Below are 23,612 nucleotides of genomic sequence, written 5' to 3' on the forward strand. Positions count from 1 at the left end.
AATCTGAAAAGCGATGTATTTTTAATTAATGACGAAGACAACAAAAATGATACCAATATCAAGTTATTCGGTAACCTTGGATGCTGAAAAAGTAAGGCATATAATAGGTGGCCTGATCTAGAAATACATTCCACACTAAATGGCTAATTATCAATGGTTTTGTGAGCAATTTGTGGGGTAAAGGCTAACGCCGTTTGCAACATACGTGATCCAAGACAGAGGTTATGGCAGAATCGACAAGGAAACAATGCGTAATGTGCAGAGCATGTTTGGTGAATTATTGAGGGCGATTGTGAATTCATACGTGTTAGAATATGCATAGAGAAGAGTACCTGATTTAACTTTAAAATTTGTCTCGGGCAAGGTTCTATGACGCCCACATGGCTCTTACAATAAATATACATACAAACATTATTATTATTATTATTATTATTATTATTATTATTATTATTATTATTATTATTATTATTATATATATATATACTGTATATTATATATAACAGCAGATTCTGCGATGATATGCAAGTTGCAAGCCATTCTTTACCTCAGGAGCAGCCCACTACAATCTCTATTAAATATTGTATTGTGGACATGGCTTACTTATTAATTCAGAAGTGCAGTGGGCATTACAACTTGCCAATGTAGTTCTGTTCTGTATACATAAACAAATACACCACACACACACACACACATAGGCATATATATATATATATATATATATATATATATATATATATATATATATATATATATATATATATATATATATATATATATATATATATATATATATATATATATATATATATATATATATATATATATATATATATATATATATATATATATATAGATATATATATATATATATAGATATATAGATATATATATATATATATATATATATATATATATATATATATATGACAAGCCGATTATCGATTATTAAAAGAATATGAGTATGCGAGTATCTTATGAATTCATACATAAACTGCATGAAACATTGATGACAAAATTCAGAACTGTTCATCAATTTGCAAGACATTGTTACCTCATTGATTATTGCATGAAGTAATTTTTTTTTCTTTTTTTGACGGTTCGTGTTACCGAGTGTCAGAAACCAAACTTATCTCAGCATTTAACTACGAATATTCAGCCAAATTTGGCTAAATATTTGTACTATACCTACCCAGATTTATCTTACTTGTATAACAAAGGCAGTCTTCAGCTACTGCTACCCCCATATTTCAAACAGAACCATTCATCAATGCAAAAAGGTAAACAAACTGCAAGATACTGGTTTCAGAGAGACTGCAGGGCTGGCAAATAGGCAAAAATGAGAGAGAGAACCTAATAAGCTGATAAATATTTTTCAGTGCAGTAAGAGCAACTAAAGCCATTAATCTCAGTTCATTCACACCAGCACACGTGATTTTTTATATAAGATCACTTGATTTTTAATATAAGATCAGGCACGTTGAGGAATCAATAGGTACAAATGTTATCAATCATAACCTAACCTAAAGTATCCCAGAACAAGCATTCTGGCTCCCAGAGCTAGTTTCAGTACTCCAGCGTTCCTCTCCATCGTGCTCTCTACCCGAGATCACCAAGCTTTAAAAACCCATCATCATCATCTCTCTCTCCACTAAACAGGGTCTTCTTCCCTCTTCGCAGATATTCCAGACCGAGTTCCAGTCATCCAGGCTGACCGAATTCACTACCATCACGGAGACCTTCTGGTGGCTAACTGCACTACGTCGGGGTCCAAACCAGCTCCACACATCCACTGGCAAATCAACGGGAAAACGGTAGGTGTATGGAGGATAAGGGGATGAGGAAGCACGAACATTGTGGATAAAGGAACAAGTATACCTTAGTTTAACCAGACCACTGAGCTGATTAACAGCTCTCCTAGAGAGGGCTGGCCCGAACGATTAGATTTATTTTACGTGGCTAAGAACCAATTGGTTACTTAGCTTACTGTGGAATCCGAACCACATTATAGCGAGAAATGAATTTCTATCACCAGAAACAAATTTCCCTAATTCTTCATTGGCCGGTCGGAGATTCGGACGCGGGGCCAGCAGAGTGCTAGCTGAGAACGGTATCCACCCTCCAAATGAGGAACGTGGATAAAGGAACAGACAGGTACGTATTCATAGGAAAATGGAAAAACGAATACAACGGATGGTGGATGGAAAAGGAACAATGAGGACAGGTACGTATTCATAGGAAAAATGGATAAAAATGTACGTATACAACGGAGTAAAAGGCGTCAAGGTGGGTAAGAAAACAGAATGGAAAAGGAACAATGAGGTACGTAAGAAGGAAAAGTAAAAGGGATAAGAAGGTGTGAGTACATCAAGAAAAACGGAACCGGATGGTAAGTAAAAGGTACGTAAGAAGGAAAAGTAAAAGGTACGTAAGAAGGAAAAGTAAAAGGTAAGTAAGAAGGAAAAGTAAAAGGTACGTAAGAAGGAAAAGTAAAAGGTACGTAAGAAGGAAAAGTAAAAGGTACGTAAGAAGGAAAAGTAAAAGGTACGTAAGAAGGAAAAGTAAAAGGTACGTAAGAAGGAAAAGTAAGAGGTAATTAAGAATGAACACAGGGACAAAAGGGTGAATTACTGAGAAGACGCAAGAACCAATGGAGTACGTATTCGATGGAAAAAGGTTATTGGGAAGGATTATGAGTTTTAGACCACAGGAGGGGCACGGGGACCAGCAGGGCTATTCAGCCCCCACAACAAGAGGTACGTAAAGGGAACAAGATATGCACATGAAGGAAAAAATACAAATGTACGAAGTGAAAATGTAAGACAGAAAATGTAAGCAGAAACATGAAAAGATATACACACAGGTCAAAAGACACTAATACACTAATACACAGAGAAATGTGAGCAGAGACATGCGTACTAAAGTTAAATATACCAGCTGAGAAAGGACAAAATGTAAATTAACACCAGGAAAGGGATAAAAAAATACGGAAAGAAGGGATATATCCAATTCGTTTACCCTTCTATCTTTTTTAAGTAAGCACAAAGTATCATTACCCAGTGATTGTTTATCAGTTAGCCGATAGTTAAGAGGATGAATACCTCGCTATGATAAAACCGGATTCAAGAGAAAGAGTGACATCTGTCGCAATAAATGCATTTCATTCAAATAAGACTCAAATAAAACCGAAAAATTCTAAATTTTAGAAGTTCAGGGAAACAATTATGCACGAAATTTTGATTTTTCATTTTATATATCGTAACATTTTTCGTATTACACTTAATTCCCTGAAAGTGAAAGAAAAAAAGAAATCTATTCCAACTGGATAAATTACTCAGGAATGTTAAACCCCTTTAAAATTCCTTTAGGAAATGACCCGAGAGTCATTAAACTCAGACCAAAATTGAAGAACTTAAACGGCAATAAAACTTTTCCGCGAGATCTTCAGTTCGGGAGCTCGGTGAACGTTAGGCAATATTGATGCTCATTGAAATATCCTCCGACAATAAGATATACCTTAGATTCCCTATCTCTACTTTTTAAACTCGGGTTAATCAGCTTTTATATCTTTCTCGTCTTTAGAGCAATTTTGTATGTGTGTGTGTGTGAGGGGATGTTTCGTGTGTTAACAAGAGAAACATATTACACAACAAAAATGAATATCACTCACGGTGTTACTGATTGCATCTCTGCTCCTGCAAGAATCCATGCTGTTTATAGTGAGTGTTTGTGTGTGAATACATACCTTAAAACCACATACAATTAATATGCAAATGAATCAAATGAACATTCAAAACCGACAGAAACTGCTACATCCAACAAACCACAAATGCAGGACGAAATAACGAGAATGAACGCTAACAAAAGACGATAATTGGATGATTGGACGATAATTGATTTCGTAACGAAGTAATATCGCTGCTTTGGCAAAGAATGGCGAACGGGATAAGATACTCTTCAATCACATTAGGCACAAAATGAGAACTCCTCCCGGTGCATTCAATAAGTCTGAAGTCTGATGCATACATGCGTCATTTGACGCTTCCGTGGATTCCTAATGGCGCTAATGGGGTATCATGAAAATCCATTAGACGTGAGGAATCTCCATTACACGCCCTCAGGAGCGAGAAATATGTATTCGCTCATTCGACGATTCACTTCGGTAATTCTTATAGTTTATGAATTAAGGTTGTGCTTATCTAGGCATGTCAGTTTATGTGTCTTAGTGGCCAGACATTATTACACAAGTGTGCTGATATCTGTATTCTTTTGCATGTTCAGTTATGTGCGAATTCTTAAAAGAACGGTTACCAAACCCCACCCCACCCCCTCAAGTAAGACGAAGCAAATAATAACATGGAAAATAAAGCATTATAGTAGCAGCATTCTTCTACACAGACACACACACACACACACACACACACACACACACACATATATATATATATATATATATATATATATATATATATATATATATATATATATATATATATTAAATATATAAATATATATTACACGAGCCTCTAATTTTCAAAGTTCTCATACCATAGATCACTATGACTGACTAAAAAGCTATAAGCATAAATGTATATAGTTAAAAACCTATTTAACTCTTATAACAGGACCAAATGAATTCCCAGCCCCCAAATCTCCCACTGTAATCTTTACTTCGAGTCCATTCCCTTTCAAAGAATATTCAAAGCTCCAAAGACTACAAAATCTTCACTCTTTTATCAGTTTATGCTTTGAAATCACAACAGCGTTCCATATATTCAAATACATTTCAATGCTCTTTTGATAAGGCTTATATCTATCTTTTGTTGAAAATCTACTTCTCCTGACAGTATATTTAATAATATAAATGACTAAATTCTCTTCAGTTAATGCCTTAAAATCTCTACATCGTTCCATATATTTAAATAAATTTCAATTCCCTTTTGACAAGGCTTATTTATACCTGAAAATCTGCTTCCCATAAAAGTATATCTAATAATACAAATATCGATCCATATATCCATATATTTAAATAAATTTCAATTCCCTTTTGACAAGGTTTATCTATATGTGAAAATCTGCTTCCCATAAAAGTAAACTTAATAATACAAACGTTAAAAAATACTCACAGTAGCATGAGTCTTAAAATGGAGAATTAAATCCACAGTTATGTATATGTACTGTACATACATTTAAAGATAAATCGGTATAGATAGCTTTCGGGAACTTATTCGGTTCCCCTTTTCCATCTATTGAAAAGGGGAACCGAACAAGTTCCCGAAAGCTATCTATACTGATTTATCTTTAAATATGCTTTTATGGGAAGCAGACATTCTTTAAATATATTTACATATACAAGATGACTGTGGATTTGCTTCTCCAATACAAAAGCTATCTATACTGATTTATCTTTAAATATGCTTTTATGGGAAGCAGATATTCTTTAAATACATTTACATATACAAGATGACTGTGGATTTGCTTCTCCAATACAACACAACTGTCACAAAATATCAGTGCGAATAAATCACACGACCGACAGAAACGGACGTGAAAATATATGACTTAAGCGAAGCCACTACCGTCCTGAACAAACCCCCTCCCAATCCCCCGACAGATACCGGAAGCCTACAGCAACATCATCTCGGAGAACGAGACGAAGTCCAGACTCATCTCCTTGACTTCCGAGCTGAGGATACGACTCACGCCAGACCACTTCCGCGACTTCCAGCTGCGACTGACTTGCATAGCCGAAATCTCGCCCATTTACGAACAGTCCGCCTACATCCTGCTCACGGGGCCGGGCTACAAAAGAGCCGGACCCATTCAGAAGTACTACAAAAATCAAGGTAAATATTTTTTTTCTTTTTTGTTATTTAGTTAAACTGGTATTTTTTTGAGTACCACTTTATGTAATACAGACTTTGGATATCTATCTGTTTACAAAACGTACTATGAGAGTTGTTACCAGTCTTTTTATTCAGAAAATATAATAAATAATTTTGAGAAATTACGTAAAAACAATTCAACCCAATGCTAACCGATGTCCGGACACATACACACACATACGTACACACACACACACAAACACACCAGCTTCTTTCGACAATGAATAAATAAAACTGGCAATATGAAGAACAAGTGTTTTTAGGCTTTTTATAGATTTACGAATTTTTCTTACACACACACACACACAAATTTCTTTCGACAATGAAAAAATGAAACTGGCAATATGAAGAACAAGTGTTTTTAGGCTTTTATAGATTTACGAATTTGTCTTTTCACATCGTACAAAATTACTCTGGCAAAGGTATATGCGGCACTTCTCACTCTTTCAAACACTGCTGAGCTCACCATGTTAAAGATTTATATTGAAGATAGAGATTTCGAGCTTCTTTCATGGCCGTGGTAAAAGTATTTCCCAGTGAAGATTTAAAAGCGGACTCGTGTTCTGCTTATGGCGGATAATTCCAAACACGCATTTTACGCCCTGTATTAATAGGTAGCTCGTACCCTACCGAACTTTTCAATTTGGCACAAAATGATAAAAATATATGATCTTAATTCTTTCCGTTCGTTCCGGACATATGTTTGTATGTATGTATATATATATATAATACACATATATATATTATATATACCTGCTAAGACAAACTACTTATAGACACTAAAATATATATATTTTTATAATAAACATAAACATATTCGCCCCCGTCGAATTCATAAAAATATCATTCCCCCTCCTGACAAATTCTCCATCCATCCATCTCTCTCTCTCTCTCTCTCTCTCTCTCTCTCTCTCTCTCTCTCTCTCTCTCTCTCCATCGAATTTCACTCACCACATTTTCTTCCCCATCCTGTGTACCCCTCAAAAAAAAAAAAAAAAAAAACACGATCATGAGCATAAATTCCCAGTCATTCATCAAGCGAAATTGCTACCTCCTTTGTAAACATAAAAGCAAAATCCTTTCTACGCGACACATTACGAACAGGAGAGGAGAAGCGTCCTTCCACCCCAAGGTCGATCACGTCGTTATCCTAAGTGAAACCATTCAGGCTAAATAAGAGGCAAGAAAACTATATAACCCAAAACGGAGACTAATAAGAGGGCATTGTGGAAAATGCCACATGGTTTGGCTACAGAAGTCAGTTGGAATGTCGAAGATGATACGCGTTCGCGGCCGATGTTAAGTGGACGGACGTCCAAACGCGAGACGAATCAGAGAATAGATAAAACCAGGAGTTGTGATAAACATAATCCTCAGTTGGAAGGTAAAGGGACGAAAATGTGGCGGTAAACTGAATCAAAACAAGTGTGTTTATATGCCACACACGAGCTAGCTAGGTTAAGACCCGGAAATAGAAAGGAGTGGCTGATGATTTTGTAAAATTCCTTGATGATGTCATAAGTCAGCAAGGGAAGGAGGGTTTGTGGCTATAAAGGGGTAGGTTAAGAGAATATAAATAATAAGTGGTTCGAAGAGAAAATGACAAGTTTAGTGAGGGAAAGACATTACTCAAGGTGAAATTCTCCTGTGGACTATACTGACATAAGGGAAGATCAAGTGCCGGTATACAGGTACACAGATAAGATGCTGGAGAAAAATTGGTATGAAAAAAACTAGCAACTACTGTAATAAACACAATATGAGGGAGTGAAGGAAATGAGGATTTATACGGGGAAGTAAATGCAGAGAGGAAGGTTAACGAGCAACTGAACTTCAGGAAAAGGATGTAAATGAAGAGACTCTGTTTGAAGTGAATGCAGTCCCGGGTCGATGGAGTGAGTACTTTCAAGACTTGCTGAATCTGGAGGACAAAAGAGTGGCAGAGGTGAATGACATCAGAGATGGAGGGGCTAGTGTAAATTTGAAAATGTTTAAGGAGGATATTATTGTAGGAAGATAACTAAGATGTTCAAGAAAAAACACGTACTGATGGTATTACAAGTGATCTCTAACGGTAAGGTGGCAAACTTGTGATTAAATTGGTAACTAAAATGAGTAAAATTGGTCTGGATGTATAAGAGGTTCATAAGGCATGGGTGAGAGGTGCAATTACCCTTTTGTGTTAGGGTGAAGGTGATAAAGGAAACTAGCAAACATAGAAGCATGATTTTAATTATGAAAACTTGTAAACCAAGTATCTGCGATGGAACGATCATGTGAAAAATTGAAATCTGTAATAACCTCTGGACACTGCCCTAAATATGTGATTGATAATATCTGTAGCACTGTGACAACCGCTCCAGGTTTCTTGGTCTTACAGCCACTAATCCAAAATAAAATTTTCTTTTCATCATCTGCTTAAAACTAAGGTCAAATTTCGCTGATTCAAGAGATTTGCAAAATTCGCAATTTGACACATGGTCAGGCTGACATTCTTGAGCACTGGCTGTTCTGGTAATCCTGCACTTCTCATAAATCTTAAAACCAATTAACCTCTAAAAAGACTTGTATCCTAAAACGAAAATAAGGCATTCTGGCGCGAAAGAAAACAACAGAAACATATAAAAAAAACTTAAGGGAAAGATAACTCCAGCTAACCTCAAACGACGACAACTCGAACCAAAGACATAACAAGGTTACAGTTATCAAGGAGTTACGAAAGTCTCTTAGCCTTGCTGCCCTTGACAAACGACAAGTGTGACCTCGAGGGCCACAAGACTCTACAAGAGAGAAAACTCACATACAAGTTACGGATAAAGTTTGTGGATCGCTGCCAACCAAATTTTATACAGAATATTTAATGCGCGTGAATGCCTAGGAGTCGAGTAAATGAGTCCTGATAATAAGGACAAACGAAGTCACATTCTAATTATGGCCATTTAGTCAGAGAGGACCCTGACCTTATAATGGCAATGAACATGAAAGTTCGTCGACGCCTTCGTCAGAAAGTCAAAAGTAGATACATGCGCTTTTCATAACCCTCTCTTACTGAGTTCGCCACGCAAAAGAATTTTTCACTTGAAATCTCCGCTCTTCCAACTTGTATTCATCGATGCATATTTTTAGTTGGCGCTATTTTCTTTGATTTTTGTCAGTATTCTCGTCATTCTTGAGCGACAGTTCTCGTTTATATCCTGTCCCTTTGAGCTACCTGTCTTGCGAATATGTTGACTGCAATGGCTGCAACAGATTTTTTTGCCTTGCATTAATATCTTTGGAATAAAATAGTTCTAAATGCGTAACAGGAGGAAAACCTTGCAGTTGCACTGTGTAACAATTGTTAGGAGAGGGTGAAAAGCTGAAAGAAAGAGAATATGAAAGGAGGTACAGTAAAAGGAATGAAAGGGGTTGCAGCTAGGGGCCGAAGGGATGCCGCAGAGAACCTTAAGTAACGCCTACAGTGCACCGCGTTCAGTGCCCTGACGGCACTACCCCCCTACGGGGAAATTCTGCCTGGAGTCATCCAATCTATCATATTGGAGAAATATGGTGTAACTGCAGTAAGAAACGACATGTAATAGGTTTGTTGCCTGCTCCTCCCGCTCGAGAATTCTGCCAATCAAACTGCCATTTCTCCTGTGCTGGAAATGTTCCAGATCTTACCCTCTTCAGGTAAAGCTAAAATCTCTCGATGCTCCCATGCGTCATTCTGTGCCTTTGATGTCCTACTGAACTGTCAAAAACATACGGTTTCTCAGCTACCCTTACTCGTACATCCAAACGGTACAAAATGAGTAAATCTTAAGATTTTTTAATTTTTTGGTTGTGCTCATTCACAGAATATTCTATCATGCCGAACTTAGTCTTCTCAGAATTCATATCATTAATCCAAAAGAAAGGATTCCATGTTTGCAATGGCATTTCTCCTGGTGTTTTTAGTTAAAAGTAATTTTTGGCAACACTGTTTCCTTGTACTTATTGATCTTCATTACAAATACTTTAAGCAAGGTTTATAACAGATGCTTTCCGCATCACCCTGATTCTGTTCCAATATTGCATGCAGTTGCCGCACAGTCTTTTTAAGCCAATGTTTCACACCGGAGCCAAATGGAGACAATACCACCTTTTTGTACATTATCATGCAGAATTAAATATATAAGAATGCTCAGATCAAATCATCCACTGCATATTCTAATTTCAAAGCTTTTGCAACATCAGATAAATGGCCTTTTACCCCATCTCACAGACAATTTTACGGAAATGTAAACTGCATAACAGGTCAATGCTTTATCATTTCTTGATCAGACACACATTCTCAATCCATGATGTTAACAAGTACTGAATTCAAATCTTTATTCACCTAGCTCTTCTTTCTTAAGACATCTTTTTAGAAGACCTTATGCATCACAGCAAAGGGATTTCTGTTTATGAAACAAAATCGAGATTGAAGCAGAATTTGTCGCTTCTGAATGTGTACAAGACAATGGCTAGAAAACTTGTCGGGGAAATTTTCGATCGCACCCCCACCAAATGTCGTGTCACCTGTAATTTTATTTTTATATATATAAAATATTTATATATACCTGGAAAATAAAGTTATTACCATCGCAATCAACCCAGCCCATATAAAGGGAAAAAAAAGCGTGCATGGGGATTATATATATATATATATATATATATATATATATATATATATATATATATATATATATATATATATATATATATATATATATATATATATATATATATATAATGTATATGTATATGTATATATATATATATATATATATATATATATATATATATATATATATATATATATAATTACAATCTGACGAACTACAAACCCGTCAAACTAAACATTCAACTTCTCACGAACTCGATGAAATGCGCATCTGTAAGCAAAACAACAAAACAAGAACATTACATATACTTTACTTTTCATAAATTAAACGCAACATAAAACTGTATTTCAAACAAACTCCATCCTGACACCGAAAAAAAAAAACCTGGAACATTCATTTCCATTTGAAATGTTCAGCTTCCCTTTAAAATGCGACCAATTCCTGGCACATTCCACATCGCCAGAAATAAAGAGCGATTCGTATTTTATCCGTAATTTAGTGAAGATTTTCCTTTTTTTTTATATTCCGAACGGGGGTTGTAAATGGCTGCTTCAACTGGCCGTTTGTTATCATAAATCTTCTATGGCTTTTACCCTCCCCCAATATCTTTCCCGGATAATTGATAATTTATTGGCTGACTGGCACCGGGACTTCAGCTTATAAACGATCCAACATTACCGTAACTAATTCTCAAGATACTACCTGACTTTCGGCGAGATTTATTAAAATTGCGGTCTGTGGCCCGCGGGTAACCCCAGGGGATTTTATTCCGTTCTCCGATGACTAATGTATGGCGCATAAGACTATAATGTGCGGTTAGAATAGAAAGGGTTTTTTTTTTATATTGACTCCCTTACCGATAAACAAAACCAGGAAGGGAAGTCATGATTTGCTGAAGAAAATGGATACGTCAAGAAACTTGCAAGGAAACAAGACGGACCAATGAAAAACTCACAACTTTCTGGACGATACGTCAAGAAACTTGCAAGGAAACAAGAAGGACCAATGAAAAACTCACAACTGTCTGGGGGATACGTCAAGAAGCTTGCAAGGAAACAAGACGGACCAATGAAAAACTCACAACTTTCTGGACGATACGTCAAGAAACTTGCAAGGAAACAAGACGGACCAATGAAAAACTCACAATTGTCTGGAAGATACGTCAAGAAACTTGCAAGGAAACAAGAAGGACCAATGAAAAACTCACAACTGTCTGGGGGATACGTCAAGAAACTTGCAAGGAAACAAGACGGACCAATGAAAAACTCACAATTGTCTGGAAGATACGTCAAGAAACTTGCAAGGAAACAAGAAGGACCAATGAAAAACTCACAACTGTCTGGGGGATACGTCAAGAAACTTGCAAGGAAACAAGAAGGACCAATGAACAACTCACAATTGTCTGGAGGATACGTCAAGAAGCTTGCAAGGAAACAAGAAGGACCAATGAAAAACTCACAACTGTCTGGGGGATACGTCAAGAAACTTGCAAGGAAACAAGAAGGACCAATGAACAACTCACAATTGTCTGGAGGATACGTCAAGAAGCTTGCAAGGAAACAAGAAGGACCAATGAAAAACTCACAACTGTCTGGGGATACGTCAAGAAACTTGCAAGGAAACAAGAAGGACCAATGAACAACTCACAATTGTCTGGAGGATACGTCAAGAAGCTTGCAAGGAAACAAGACGGACCAATGAAAAACTCACAATTGTCTGGAAGATACGTCAAGAAACTTGCAAGGAAACAAGAAGGACCAATGAAAAACTCACAACTGTCTGGGGGATACGTCAAGAAACTTGCAAGGAAACAAGAAGGACCAATGAAAAACTCACAACTGTCTGGAAGATACGTCAAGAAACTTGCAAGGAAACAAGACGGACCAATGAAAAACTCACAATTGTCTGGAAGATACGTCAAGAAACTTGCAAGGAAACAAGAAGGACCAATGAAAAAACTCACAACTGTCTGGGGATACGTCAAGAAACTTGCAAGGAAACAAGAAGGACCAATGAAAAAAACTCACAACTGTCTGGAAGATACGTCAAGAAACTTGCAAGGAAACAAGAAGGACCAATGAACAACTCACAATTGTCTGGAGGATACGTCAAGAAACTTGCAAGGAAACAAGACGGACCAATGAAAAACTCACAATTGTCTGGAAGATACGTCAAGAAACTTGCAAGGAAACAAGAAGGACCAATGAAAAACTCACAACTGTCTGGGGGATACGTCAAGAAACTTGCAAGGAAACAAGAAGGACCAATGAAAAACTCACAACTGTCTGGAGGATACGTCAAGAAACTTGCAAGGAAACAAGAAGGACCAATGAAAAACTCACAATTGTCTGGGATACGTCAAGAAACTTGCAAGGAAACAAGAAGGACCAATGAAAAACTCACAACTGTCTGGAGGATACGTCAAGAAACTTGCAAAAGAAACAAGAAGGACCAATGAAAAACTCACAATTGTCTGGAAGGTATGTCAAGAAACTTGCAAGGAAACAAGAAGGACCAATGAAAAACTCACAACTGTCTGGAGGATACGTCAAGAAACTTGCAAGGAAACAAGAAGGACCAATGAAAAACTCACAACTGTCTGGAAGATACGTCAAGAAACTTGCAAGGAAACAAGAAGGACCAATGAAAAACTCACAACTGTCTGGGGGATACGTCAAGAAACTTGCAAGGAAACGAGAAGGACCAATGAAAAACTCACAATTGTCTGGAAGATACGTCAAGAAACTTGCAAGGAAACAAGAAGGACCAATGAAAAACTCACAACTGTCTGGAGGATACGTCAAGAAACTTGCAAGGAAACAAGAAGGACCAATGAAAAACTCACAACTGTCTGGAAGATACGTCAAGAAACTTGCAGGGAAACAAGAAGGACCAATGAAAAACTCACAACTGTCTGGAGGATACGTCAAGAAACTTGCAAGGAAACAAGAAGGACCAATGAAAAACTCACAACTGTCTGGAGGATACGTCAAGAAACTTGCAAGGAAACAAGACGGACCAATGAACAACTCACAACTGTCTGGAAGACACGTCAAGAAACTTGCAAGGAAACAAGACGGACCAATGAACAACTCACAACTGTCTGGAAGACACGTCAAGAAACTTGCAAGGAAACAAGAAGGACCAATGAAAAACTCACAACTGTCTGGAAGATACGTCAAGAAACTTGCAAGGAAACAAGAAGGACCAACGAAAAACTCACAACTTTCTGGAAGATACGTCAAGAAACTTGCAAGGAAACAAGGACCAATGAAAAACTCACATCTGTCTCTCCCATGTAGCTACAAAGAGGACAGTAATTTGACGTATCTAAGAAATGATTGCTTTTAAAAAGACGTTACCAGAAAAAAATAAAAGGTGCTTTTGGCGACGATGTAGAACCTTCACCACTTATCTGAAAGGGCATGAAAACAGTCTGGAATCAAGAGGCTTGCATATTCAATTCAGTATTGCGTTTAATTTATATACGAAGTCACTGCCTTCTTTATCATAAAAAATAATTCAGACTTTGCTAAATAAGTAACTGATTGTCCTCACCGTTTTTATTGAACAAAATGTAGGTTGAAATTACTTTTGATAGCCTTTAGTAAAATTAAACCTATTAAAACACTGGCATACCCGTTACAGAGTTAGCTGCCTTATTTAGCGATTTTCTGAGCACCCTTCTGACTGTAATATATATGTGTTCATGTCACCTATGATTACCAGTGCTTTAAAATTGTGACGTCATATTAAAATCAGAAGTGCTTATAGCCTCTTTTTCTTTTCTTCCCTTTTTTTGAGTTCCATGTATTTTCGTAAATTTTTGGCCACAGTGACGTTTTGTAAATAATTATTTCAATAAAACTATAAATTACTCACTAGCTATATAATTCTGCTTAATAATCGGTACTGTACTTCATTTCAGGAGTTATTCAATGACAAACTTTCATTTCAGGAGTTATTCAATGAAAAACTTTCATTTCAGGAGTTATTCAAATAAGAAACTTTCATTTCAGGAGGTATTCAATGCAGAAACTTACTGGAATAACGTTCCAGAAGGGCGTCAGCGTCGAAACTTAGCGGAACATTTTCTCTAAGTTACCAAATCAAAACTAACATCAAATACCTTTCTTTGTTGCATAACGATTACGTGAAAAATAAACACGCACGAAGCTGTAGTAAGAAGCAGGAAGCTATGCTCACTGCCAAATATAATGCATTGTGTGCTTGAGCCTCAGCACACAAAGTTTTATGATCTCATGAGACAGACAAAATGGATTTCGAACAATTCCATTACATTTGGGATTCCCTGAACTGAACCGAATAAGGAAAGGACTAGCCTCGAATTTTAAAGTGAATTCCTGTGCGTCCTTCACTTTCCAAATGCAGTCAAACATTTATTAAACCCCATTTTCACACAGCAGTGTTTTCAAACATAACTAATTTCCTTTTGTCTCTTATTTCACAGGACCACGGTTGGAGATCAGCATTTACCAGTGGACCCTCATCTGCTTCACGATGGCCTACGTCTATATAATGAACTTGGGAGAGTAGTAGAGGCTTATATTTTACAAAATACAAGTTTGTGAATGGCAGTTCTCCATATAAAAGTGACCAGGATCGCCAAGGAGGCCAATAAACTGAAAACGAGAGAGACGCCTGAAAGCTCCGGTATTTTAAAACAATCAGGAAATTACTTGAAGAAACACTCACAGTAAAAACTGATCTCGTTGTGTATGTTTCAGCATAAAAACTGAGTTCTTTTGATGTTGTTTGTATGTATCCCAGGAGCTTGATGTTTTTCTCTTTTTTTTTTCTGCGACGAGGCCATTCGCAAGGGTGGTTTGAAGAGAAACCGGGTGAACGCCTTGAAATTAATATAACGTGAACAAAACGTAAACACAACAGTTTGGGCGACGGTCCATTTAAGTGTAACGAAGTTACTGTAGTATTCCTACACAATGTTGCTCTCTAATGTAAACTTATGAACTTGTATGTGACTTTAAAATAAAGAGTGTTGAAACAGTAGCACCAAAGAGCATACAATTTCATGGAGCTGAAATTTTGCCTCTGACTCTCGACGTGGAAAAAGAGAAGAATCTAGAAAAATCTTTGTGATTCATCTGTATGAAGCTACTAGCAAGCTTATCTCAAAGAACAAGACACTCAGCAAGTTATTCAGAAGTGTACTAAAACGAGACAACAGAAATTAGGGAAATTTCCCTAATTTGGTAATATTTAACCTACGGCTATATGAAGTGTACTCGAAAATTTTTCGCCTAACGAATCATAACGAGCTTACGTATCTTAATAAAAGATAAACTGAGAAAAATATTAACTGAGTATCTGATAAGGAATGGAAAATGCGTGGTGTTTCCTAGTGTCGCTTATTTCAAGACCGCCAGCCACGGCCTGCCTAGTTAAGGAAACATTACCAGTAGTTCTGTAGATTGCCCAGAGAGAGGTGAGACTTGGAAATGAACCGAGAAACATTACAGAATACAAACACACCTTATGAAACTCGTAATGACGTCACGGGAGGGTTACTTAGTGAGGAAATGTTGAAAGGACAGGAAAACAAAAATTGAATAAAAAAAGAGAAATAAGGAAAGAAACTCTCTGCTCAAAAGCGTACCTTTTATATATATAAAGTGTCCCAGTGGTGGTAGTTTCTGAGATGGAAGGGAAAATTACAAGGAGGTATTCTTTTATGACTCAGCGTTTTTCTTTATGTTCCTGTATATTTTTTTTTTTTTTTGTGCTAGAGAGAATTCGCCCTCAAATACCCAGAAGATATGTGAAAATCATATGTCAATTTGAACATTTTTCCCCTTAAAAGAAAATTGAAAGTGATAAAAATACTTTATCAATGTAATTTATGCTGTAATCTGGCAAATGTAAATGGAAAAATTGTAAACAGTAAACATAGTTGTATGTGAATATCATATATCAATTTGGAAATTTTTTCCCATAATAAAGAAAGTGATAAAAATACTTTATAAATGTAATCTATAAAGTTTAACTTACTGTAATCTGGCAAATATAAATGGAAAAATTGTAAACAGTAAGCACCGTTTCGCTTCAACACTTGTTTAGAAGATTTCAAGAAGTATCCATTATATAAATCTGAAAGTTTTCCCCTTAAAAGAAAATTGAAAGTTATAAAAATACTTTACAAACGTAATCTATAAAGTTTAACTTACTGTAATCTGGCAAATGTGAAAAGAAAAATTGTAAACAGTAAACGCCGTTTCGCTTCAACACTTGTTTAGATGGTTTCAAGAAACATCCGTTCAAAACTGAAACACGCTTCAATTCGTGAAACGCTTCGAAAGAGAACGAATCACTTGAAGACGAAGTATAAAGCAAAAGGGACGCGGGAAAAATTAGTTACAGCCAAAGTTGGGTTATCAGCGGCAATGATGGCAGCCGAACCAAAACTAATCCGAACTGGAGTTCTAATTACTAATTACCGTCTTGAGTTATATCATCCATTTTCGATTAGCGCAGTCTCTGAAGTTTGGAAAATGATCAAGCGTCCGATTGTAACCGGACTACCCTCGTCTCCCGATTACGATCCCTTTGTATCTCGGCAAAGACTTCCGTTAACTGAACGAAATCTCTGTGGGGGGAGGGGGGTTTCTTTAAGTTTGTTTTGCCGTGATGGATTCAATTGCTCACCCAAGTGACGCCAAGCGCCCTTTCTATATTCATGAGATTTGACAGACAGGCGTAGATTAGGCTTTCACATTCATACGCAGGCACGCCCATACTTACCAATATATTAGACGCTCGTTATAAACAGAGACATAAGACTACTTACCCAGATATTAGACGCTCATTATAAACATAGAAGACATACGACTGCTTACCCAGATATCAGACGCTCATTATAAACAGACAGAAGACTACTTACCCAGATATTAGACGCTCATTATAAACATAGACATAAGACTACTTACCCATAAATTAGACGCTCATTATAAACAGACAGAAGACTACTGACCCAGATATTAGACGCTCATTATAAACATACATAAGACTACTTACCCATAAATTAGACGCTCATTATAAACAGACAGAAGACTACTTACCCAGATATTAGACGCTCATTATAAACATAGACATAAGACTGCTTACCCAGATATTAGACGCTCATTATAAACAGACAGAAGACTACTGACCCAGATATTAGACGCTCATTATAAACACAGACATAAGACTCCTTACCCAGATATCACTGTAGATGCTCATTATAAACACAGACATAAGACACTCAAAACACAGACATTAAACACCTACATAAGCAAGCAAGACATCACGCAGTTAAAATACATCGGCAGAAACTGGACGCATAAAAATTCTTAATAGTTACTTTCATACGCTCACAGCTGCGCCCAGTGATATTTTCCTCTCTTTTGAAATATTAAAAAGCGTGTAAGAATGACTGGTACAGTTACGAATACTTTCGTTATGTTTTCTCGATTTCCATCGCAAAAGTTCGTTCAGTTGTGTCTCCTAATAAATACCGCTGTTCAGTGCTATCAAATCATATAGAAAGTTTCTTTCTCTAATCTGCGTATTTTTTTTTATTTTCATTTCCTCGCTTTTGCACCGTCATTCTTTTTTGTTATCGAAATACGTCAAGTGAAATTTCGCTTTTATATTTACAACGATCGATAACATTAAACCTATTTCAATTCTATATATTCTATATATATCATTATCCTGAGTTTCTTTCAATGCTTAACCCCCCGTTGAAAACTTTCAAAGCCGTACGCCATTATGAGAACAAGTTATAAAACCCTATTAAGCAAAGTGCAAAATACTACGTTAGTCTTCCTGTTTATCGCTTGTCTCCTGGAGTTCATTACATAACGAACTAAAATGTGAGCCGGTAAGAGTTAGGCAAATGAGGAACAGGATTATTTATGCGTTTCTTAAGTAGTCGACTAAGTGAGACTTGGTTATCCATTTCCATTACTTAACTTTTCATCTATAATAATAAAATCCGAGTGGATTTTGTTTTACCTCCCCGGAGACATGACACAGCCACCCACCACCTGCAAACCGCTTTGGCCGAGTAGGTAGAGGAATGGGGGGGTAGGGGAGACATCCACCCTCCTCCTGCAAACCTGTTTGTCCGCCACGGGTGGGCGCGGGATAGGTAGGGGAGACAGTAGCGCCGGGTTCCAGCGCTCGCAAGTAAATAAACTTCAACAGCCATCTGTCTGAACACTGAACAGCTTATGCCACTCTGTGCCACTATTCCTAAGCGAGCAAACTCTGCATACGTTGCATATTTTCACTAAGATGCCGCGTCTTAAATTACGAAACCCACAGAAAAGCCGCCTTATAAATTTACTGTCGTGCAGATGGGATTGGCTTGTAAGCTATCTGGCCAATAAAACTATTCAAAGTTTCTAAAAAATAATTCAGTAATTCAATAACTCTACTTTTTGGGTTAGAACAACAAATAAAACATACCTTTGCATTTGTCCGAGTTCGTTTTTTTCGAGGCAAATGGTGAGGCTGCCAAAATCCAACTCGAATATTGATGTCCATCGAATCTGTCAACACAACAAAACTTATATGTTAGTAAACCTCACTTCTCTATAAAAGAAAAATTAAGCGTAAAATAAATTAGCAATATCAAATTTCTAATCAATTAATGATCCAAAACTGGTCATCCGAAGATTTCCCTTTGATGCGAGATGATCTTTCATCTCGCGTAAAATGACAGTCAAAGAGAGACAAAGAGAGAGAGAGAGAGAGAGAGAGAGAGAGAGAGAGAGAGAGAGAGAGAGAGAGAGAAAGAAAAAAAAAGGAAGGTGGTAGGAGCCTTTAGAAGCGAATTATTTTCCCTTAGAATTTTCCTGTGCTAAAAGCATAATGCTGTCGGCAACATACTTCGCGTCAACAATTCTCTCAAAAAAGAGAGAAAATCAGGCTATTCTCCGGTCCATCCGAGAGGAGGACAAATGAGTCCTATTTACGCAAACTTTTTTGTAAATATCATTCAAAAATTCCTGATGTTCTCAACATTTCTATGTCCGAAGACCTGGCTATTTTCTGATCAAAGTTCCTAAATACTTTACTCAGAAAGTTTATCGATCTCTTTAACGATATGATTCTGATTTCCATTTTTTGCATTTCCAGGGAAATTGGGCTTTCTTCATGCGTAAAGCTCACGATTTCTTTAGCCTTGAATTCCTGTGTAATAATTAAATCTGTACGGTTCTTATTCAATTGTTTTAACGGTGTTGAGGCTAAGAATTTCCAGGGAACGAATACTCTCACATGAACATTTTGTAATCCTTTTAAAATTTACTAGAAATCATCCTTCATATTTTCATGTTTTGAAACTTTTGTACGAATTTCCAAGGCATCAACATATGACATCTTAATTTGGGATTTTTGTAAGTTTTCAAAAAAATTAACACTGTACACTTTCATTTAATGAGTGTTTAGAGTTTTGACAACAATTCTCGGTTAAGTATATGCTCATAATAGCATCTATTTCACATGTTTTATGAAGAATAACCAAGCGAGTAATAGCTGAAACTTTACAACGTCGAAAGAGGAAAGGAATTCCATTCTGGCGTCGTTCGTATGTCAAATAACGCCTGTATTGCGTATGCTTTATTATATGAACCAATAAAACAGGGTGTACTTGTAAAATGTGAATTAGATTTAAGTTCTACGGAGTCACTGAATGCGTTCATGACTGTATGTATGAATATACATGTATACATTGATTTGTATTACTGTAAACAAAGAACAAACACAGATGTATATATTTGCTCTACGTGGACATGTACTGTATACACGTGCACGCATACATACAGATTATATATATAAGAAAAATCATATGTATAAGAGTTATACACAACAATGAATATTAAAACTTTATAATTCAAATCTGAGGTTTTCGATTATAAAAACAACAAGAAGCAGGATCTTACGTGCAGTGACAACAGGGTGAAAAGGGGTCACAACATAAGGAGTACCATCACTTAATACGTGAAAGAGAGAGAGAGAGAGAGAGAGAGAGAGAGAGAGAGAGAGAGAGAGAGAGAGAGCAGTAGAAGTGATGCAAAAAATTTCTCTCAACTTTATACTAACAGAGACACTACTTCAGAAATATTAATGATACAACGCATAACTAAAACTTCAAACTAAAACACCTTTGACGCTAAACAATCGCTTGTTTAAGGTATATAATCAACTTCTGAAAAATTCTGTTATGTAATTACTGTGGCCAATAACATCATGGCGGCCCGTCCATTACCGTTCTTCCTTCTGGAAAGTTCTTTCGAGATGCAAGCCACTTACGACCTGATGCTCATCCGGTTATAAAGCTCCTTTGTGTGCTAAATGATAAAATATATATATTTAAAAGCAACGGCAGAATACTGAATTACTACAAGCATGTAGTATTCTTGTAGTAATTCATTGCTTTAAACATTCCATTATAAAACTCTGAGCTTCTGAAATGTAAACAGATAACAACTGTCGGCTACAGAAATTAATTATCAGCTTTTGTTTTCACTATTACATTCACATGAACTATTCGTTCTGTCATTTATGAATATACTGGAATTGACTCGATTTCATATACTGAATCAATCGCGTCCTAATGATGATAACTGAATGAAGCTGCTTTTATTGAAATCGGGTTTTCGTTTACGTATTCACCTCAATTATATTTGTCTAAAGTCTTTCATTTACCTGTACGAACCAAGTTTTCGCACAACAAAAAATTCTTGCACCAATCGTTCTGTCACATGTCCATTTCCCCAAACTAACCCAGTTTTCCTTTAATCGTCATAATGTATGTGTCCATTTTCCTGGATCACACAGGACAACCTTCAGACTTTCGCCCAAATTCATCAGCTTTACGGACGACATGATCCAGCCAGCGCGATAAACTAACTGCGTGACATCCCGTATTACCGATCGTACCACATAAGTTTGATATCATTTCGTCCAATAGCTTCGCAATTTCAAGAAAGACAGTCATTTCTATCCTTATTTTAACGGGGGGTACCAAACCGTCGGTTTAAAAAAGAAATAAAAGATGAACTGAATACAAAAAGCAACTTTTTACTCAAAAGAGCTTATTTTGACATTTCACTGATGTATAAGAGAACAGCGGCTCATTTCACTCCATTACAGTAAAGAAAAGATAATTACCACCAAGCAATAATGTAGCTGGTTAAAATTATGGATGCTTAGATGGGCACATGACGTGGTTATCCGAGTATGATAAGAGAGATAATCTCTTCATTAGAGAGAGTCATCAAAGAACGAATCGACATCAATTCTGGAAATTGGTAGCGTCGTTTACAGCAATACAGCCTGATTGAACATAAGTTCATCAACTCGGTGTAATTTAATAGAGTGTTAACATGTTCATAGAAACTGATATCATGCCTTGTTCTTCCAAGAAACCTGATAAAAATCTCGCCAATTTTACCACTCTATCTTCGAACTAGAAGCATATGTTTGCATCATTTATTTATCAACAAATTTGTACGATAGGCGGTCACAAAAACAGTATAGACTGAACATGCTGAAAATAAAATAATTCGTTTGAACAGACCTGCGCATTTTGGCTGTAACAACATAAATCATTTGTCAACATACCTATGCGCATTCATACACATATACGTCATTTTCTCTCAAGCAGCACATGAACTGAACCTGAAGACGAGTTTCGATGTGGTATAGCCTTCAATTCAAGGCGCCATGATTAATGACGACATAACGAGCTTATTACTCGTGGAGCTCTCTCTCTCTCTCTCTCTCTCTCTCTCTCTCTCTCTCTCTCTCTCTCTGGTTCAAGGTACATTTTCGCCTCCTGCACGGAAGACATTCAACAAAAACACCTTGAGCATTGCGTTTTTTTATAGAGACGAACTGTACAGAAAGCCGTGTAATGTTACGCGGAAGAAGAATGCTTTGTGGTATAAAACCTGTATTAAAATATGTAGTAGTTTAACAATTACAAGTAAGGGGTCATCAAACACACATGGAGTAGTATAGATTGGTGTATTGTACATGGGTAGAAGATAAGAGCAGTGAAAATATAATAAACATATTTATATATACAGATACCGCGTATCATTTCATCCCTATCGTAGTTTACGGAGTCGTCCAAGGCGAGAGCTTTTCCCCGGCTCAATCGAAAAACAGAGCGAATGAGACTGATTTATGAAAGGCGTCAAATGAGGCAGAGATTTGGATGGCAATTCTCCTCTTAATAACGATACGGCCACAGAGAGAGAGAGAGAGAGAGAGAGAGAGAGAGAGAGAGAGAGAGTATACCATCCTAAATAAACCTTATGAAGCTCCTATGGCATAGTGTACTATTAAAAGAGGCTATACTGTCTTTTAACATCCTAAGAAATGCCTGGCAGTAATTTTTTGGTATAGGAAAAACACTCCATATAAAGGCATACTTATTACTATCAATGAAGTGACTTAATTCAAGAGATATCTTGTATTCACAAGAATTTTAATGAAGACAAGCTACTGGAATTGTAAATTATTTATTATTATTTTAATTCTGATTACGACTAGAATTGTTTATACTAGATAGTTTGAGAAAGTTTTAACTAATTCCGCTGTGACATGGAGGTAAGTTTCCAATGAAGCTGAATTGTGGAATCAAAAAGTTAAACTGAACTTTGGAATACGGTTTGGGGTTTGAGAACTGTAATTTTAACTTTTGCCTCGAAGAAAAATACTACGTAAAGAAAACAGAAAAAATAGCAAGAAGCTTATTTCTGCATATTTTGTGATTTTATATATATATATATATATATATATATATATATATATATATATATATATATATATTTATATATATATATATATATATAGAGAGAGAGAGAGAGAGAGAGAGAGAGAGAGAGAGAGAGAGAGAGAGAGAGAACAATAATTCCCTAAATCAGGAGAGAGAGAGAGAGAGAGAGAGAGAGAGAGAGAGAGAGAGAGAGAGAGAGAGAGAGAGAGAGAGAGAGAGAGAGAGAGAGACGATAATTCCTAAATCGATATTAGTGCTGTATGCCACAGTGCATAATGCCAGTCAACC

At 36.5% G+C, this 23,612-nt stretch overlaps 1 protein-coding gene across 1 annotated transcript in view; it reads left to right on the forward strand.

The window, feature by feature from the left end:
* The window catches only part of LOC136832479 (cell adhesion molecule 2-like), a 351,167-nt gene extending 328,537 nt beyond the window's left edge, over positions 1–22,630 (forward strand). Inside the window, exons 5-7 of the mRNA XM_067093362.1 lie at positions 1,678–1,811; positions 5,612–5,843; positions 14,982–22,630. Coding sequence (XP_066949463.1) covers positions 1,678–1,811; positions 5,612–5,843; positions 14,982–15,067 — 452 coding nt within the window. The 3' untranslated portion in view covers positions 15,068–22,630. The remainder of the gene's footprint in view (positions 1–1,677; positions 1,812–5,611; positions 5,844–14,981) is intronic.
* The last annotated feature ends 982 nt before the right edge of the window (positions 22,631–23,612 follow it).

The sequence above is a fragment of the Macrobrachium rosenbergii genome, chromosome 50 (assembly GCF_040412425.1).
Source record: "Macrobrachium rosenbergii isolate ZJJX-2024 chromosome 50, ASM4041242v1, whole genome shotgun sequence".
Lineage (NCBI taxonomy): Eukaryota > Metazoa > Arthropoda > Malacostraca > Decapoda > Palaemonidae > Macrobrachium > Macrobrachium rosenbergii.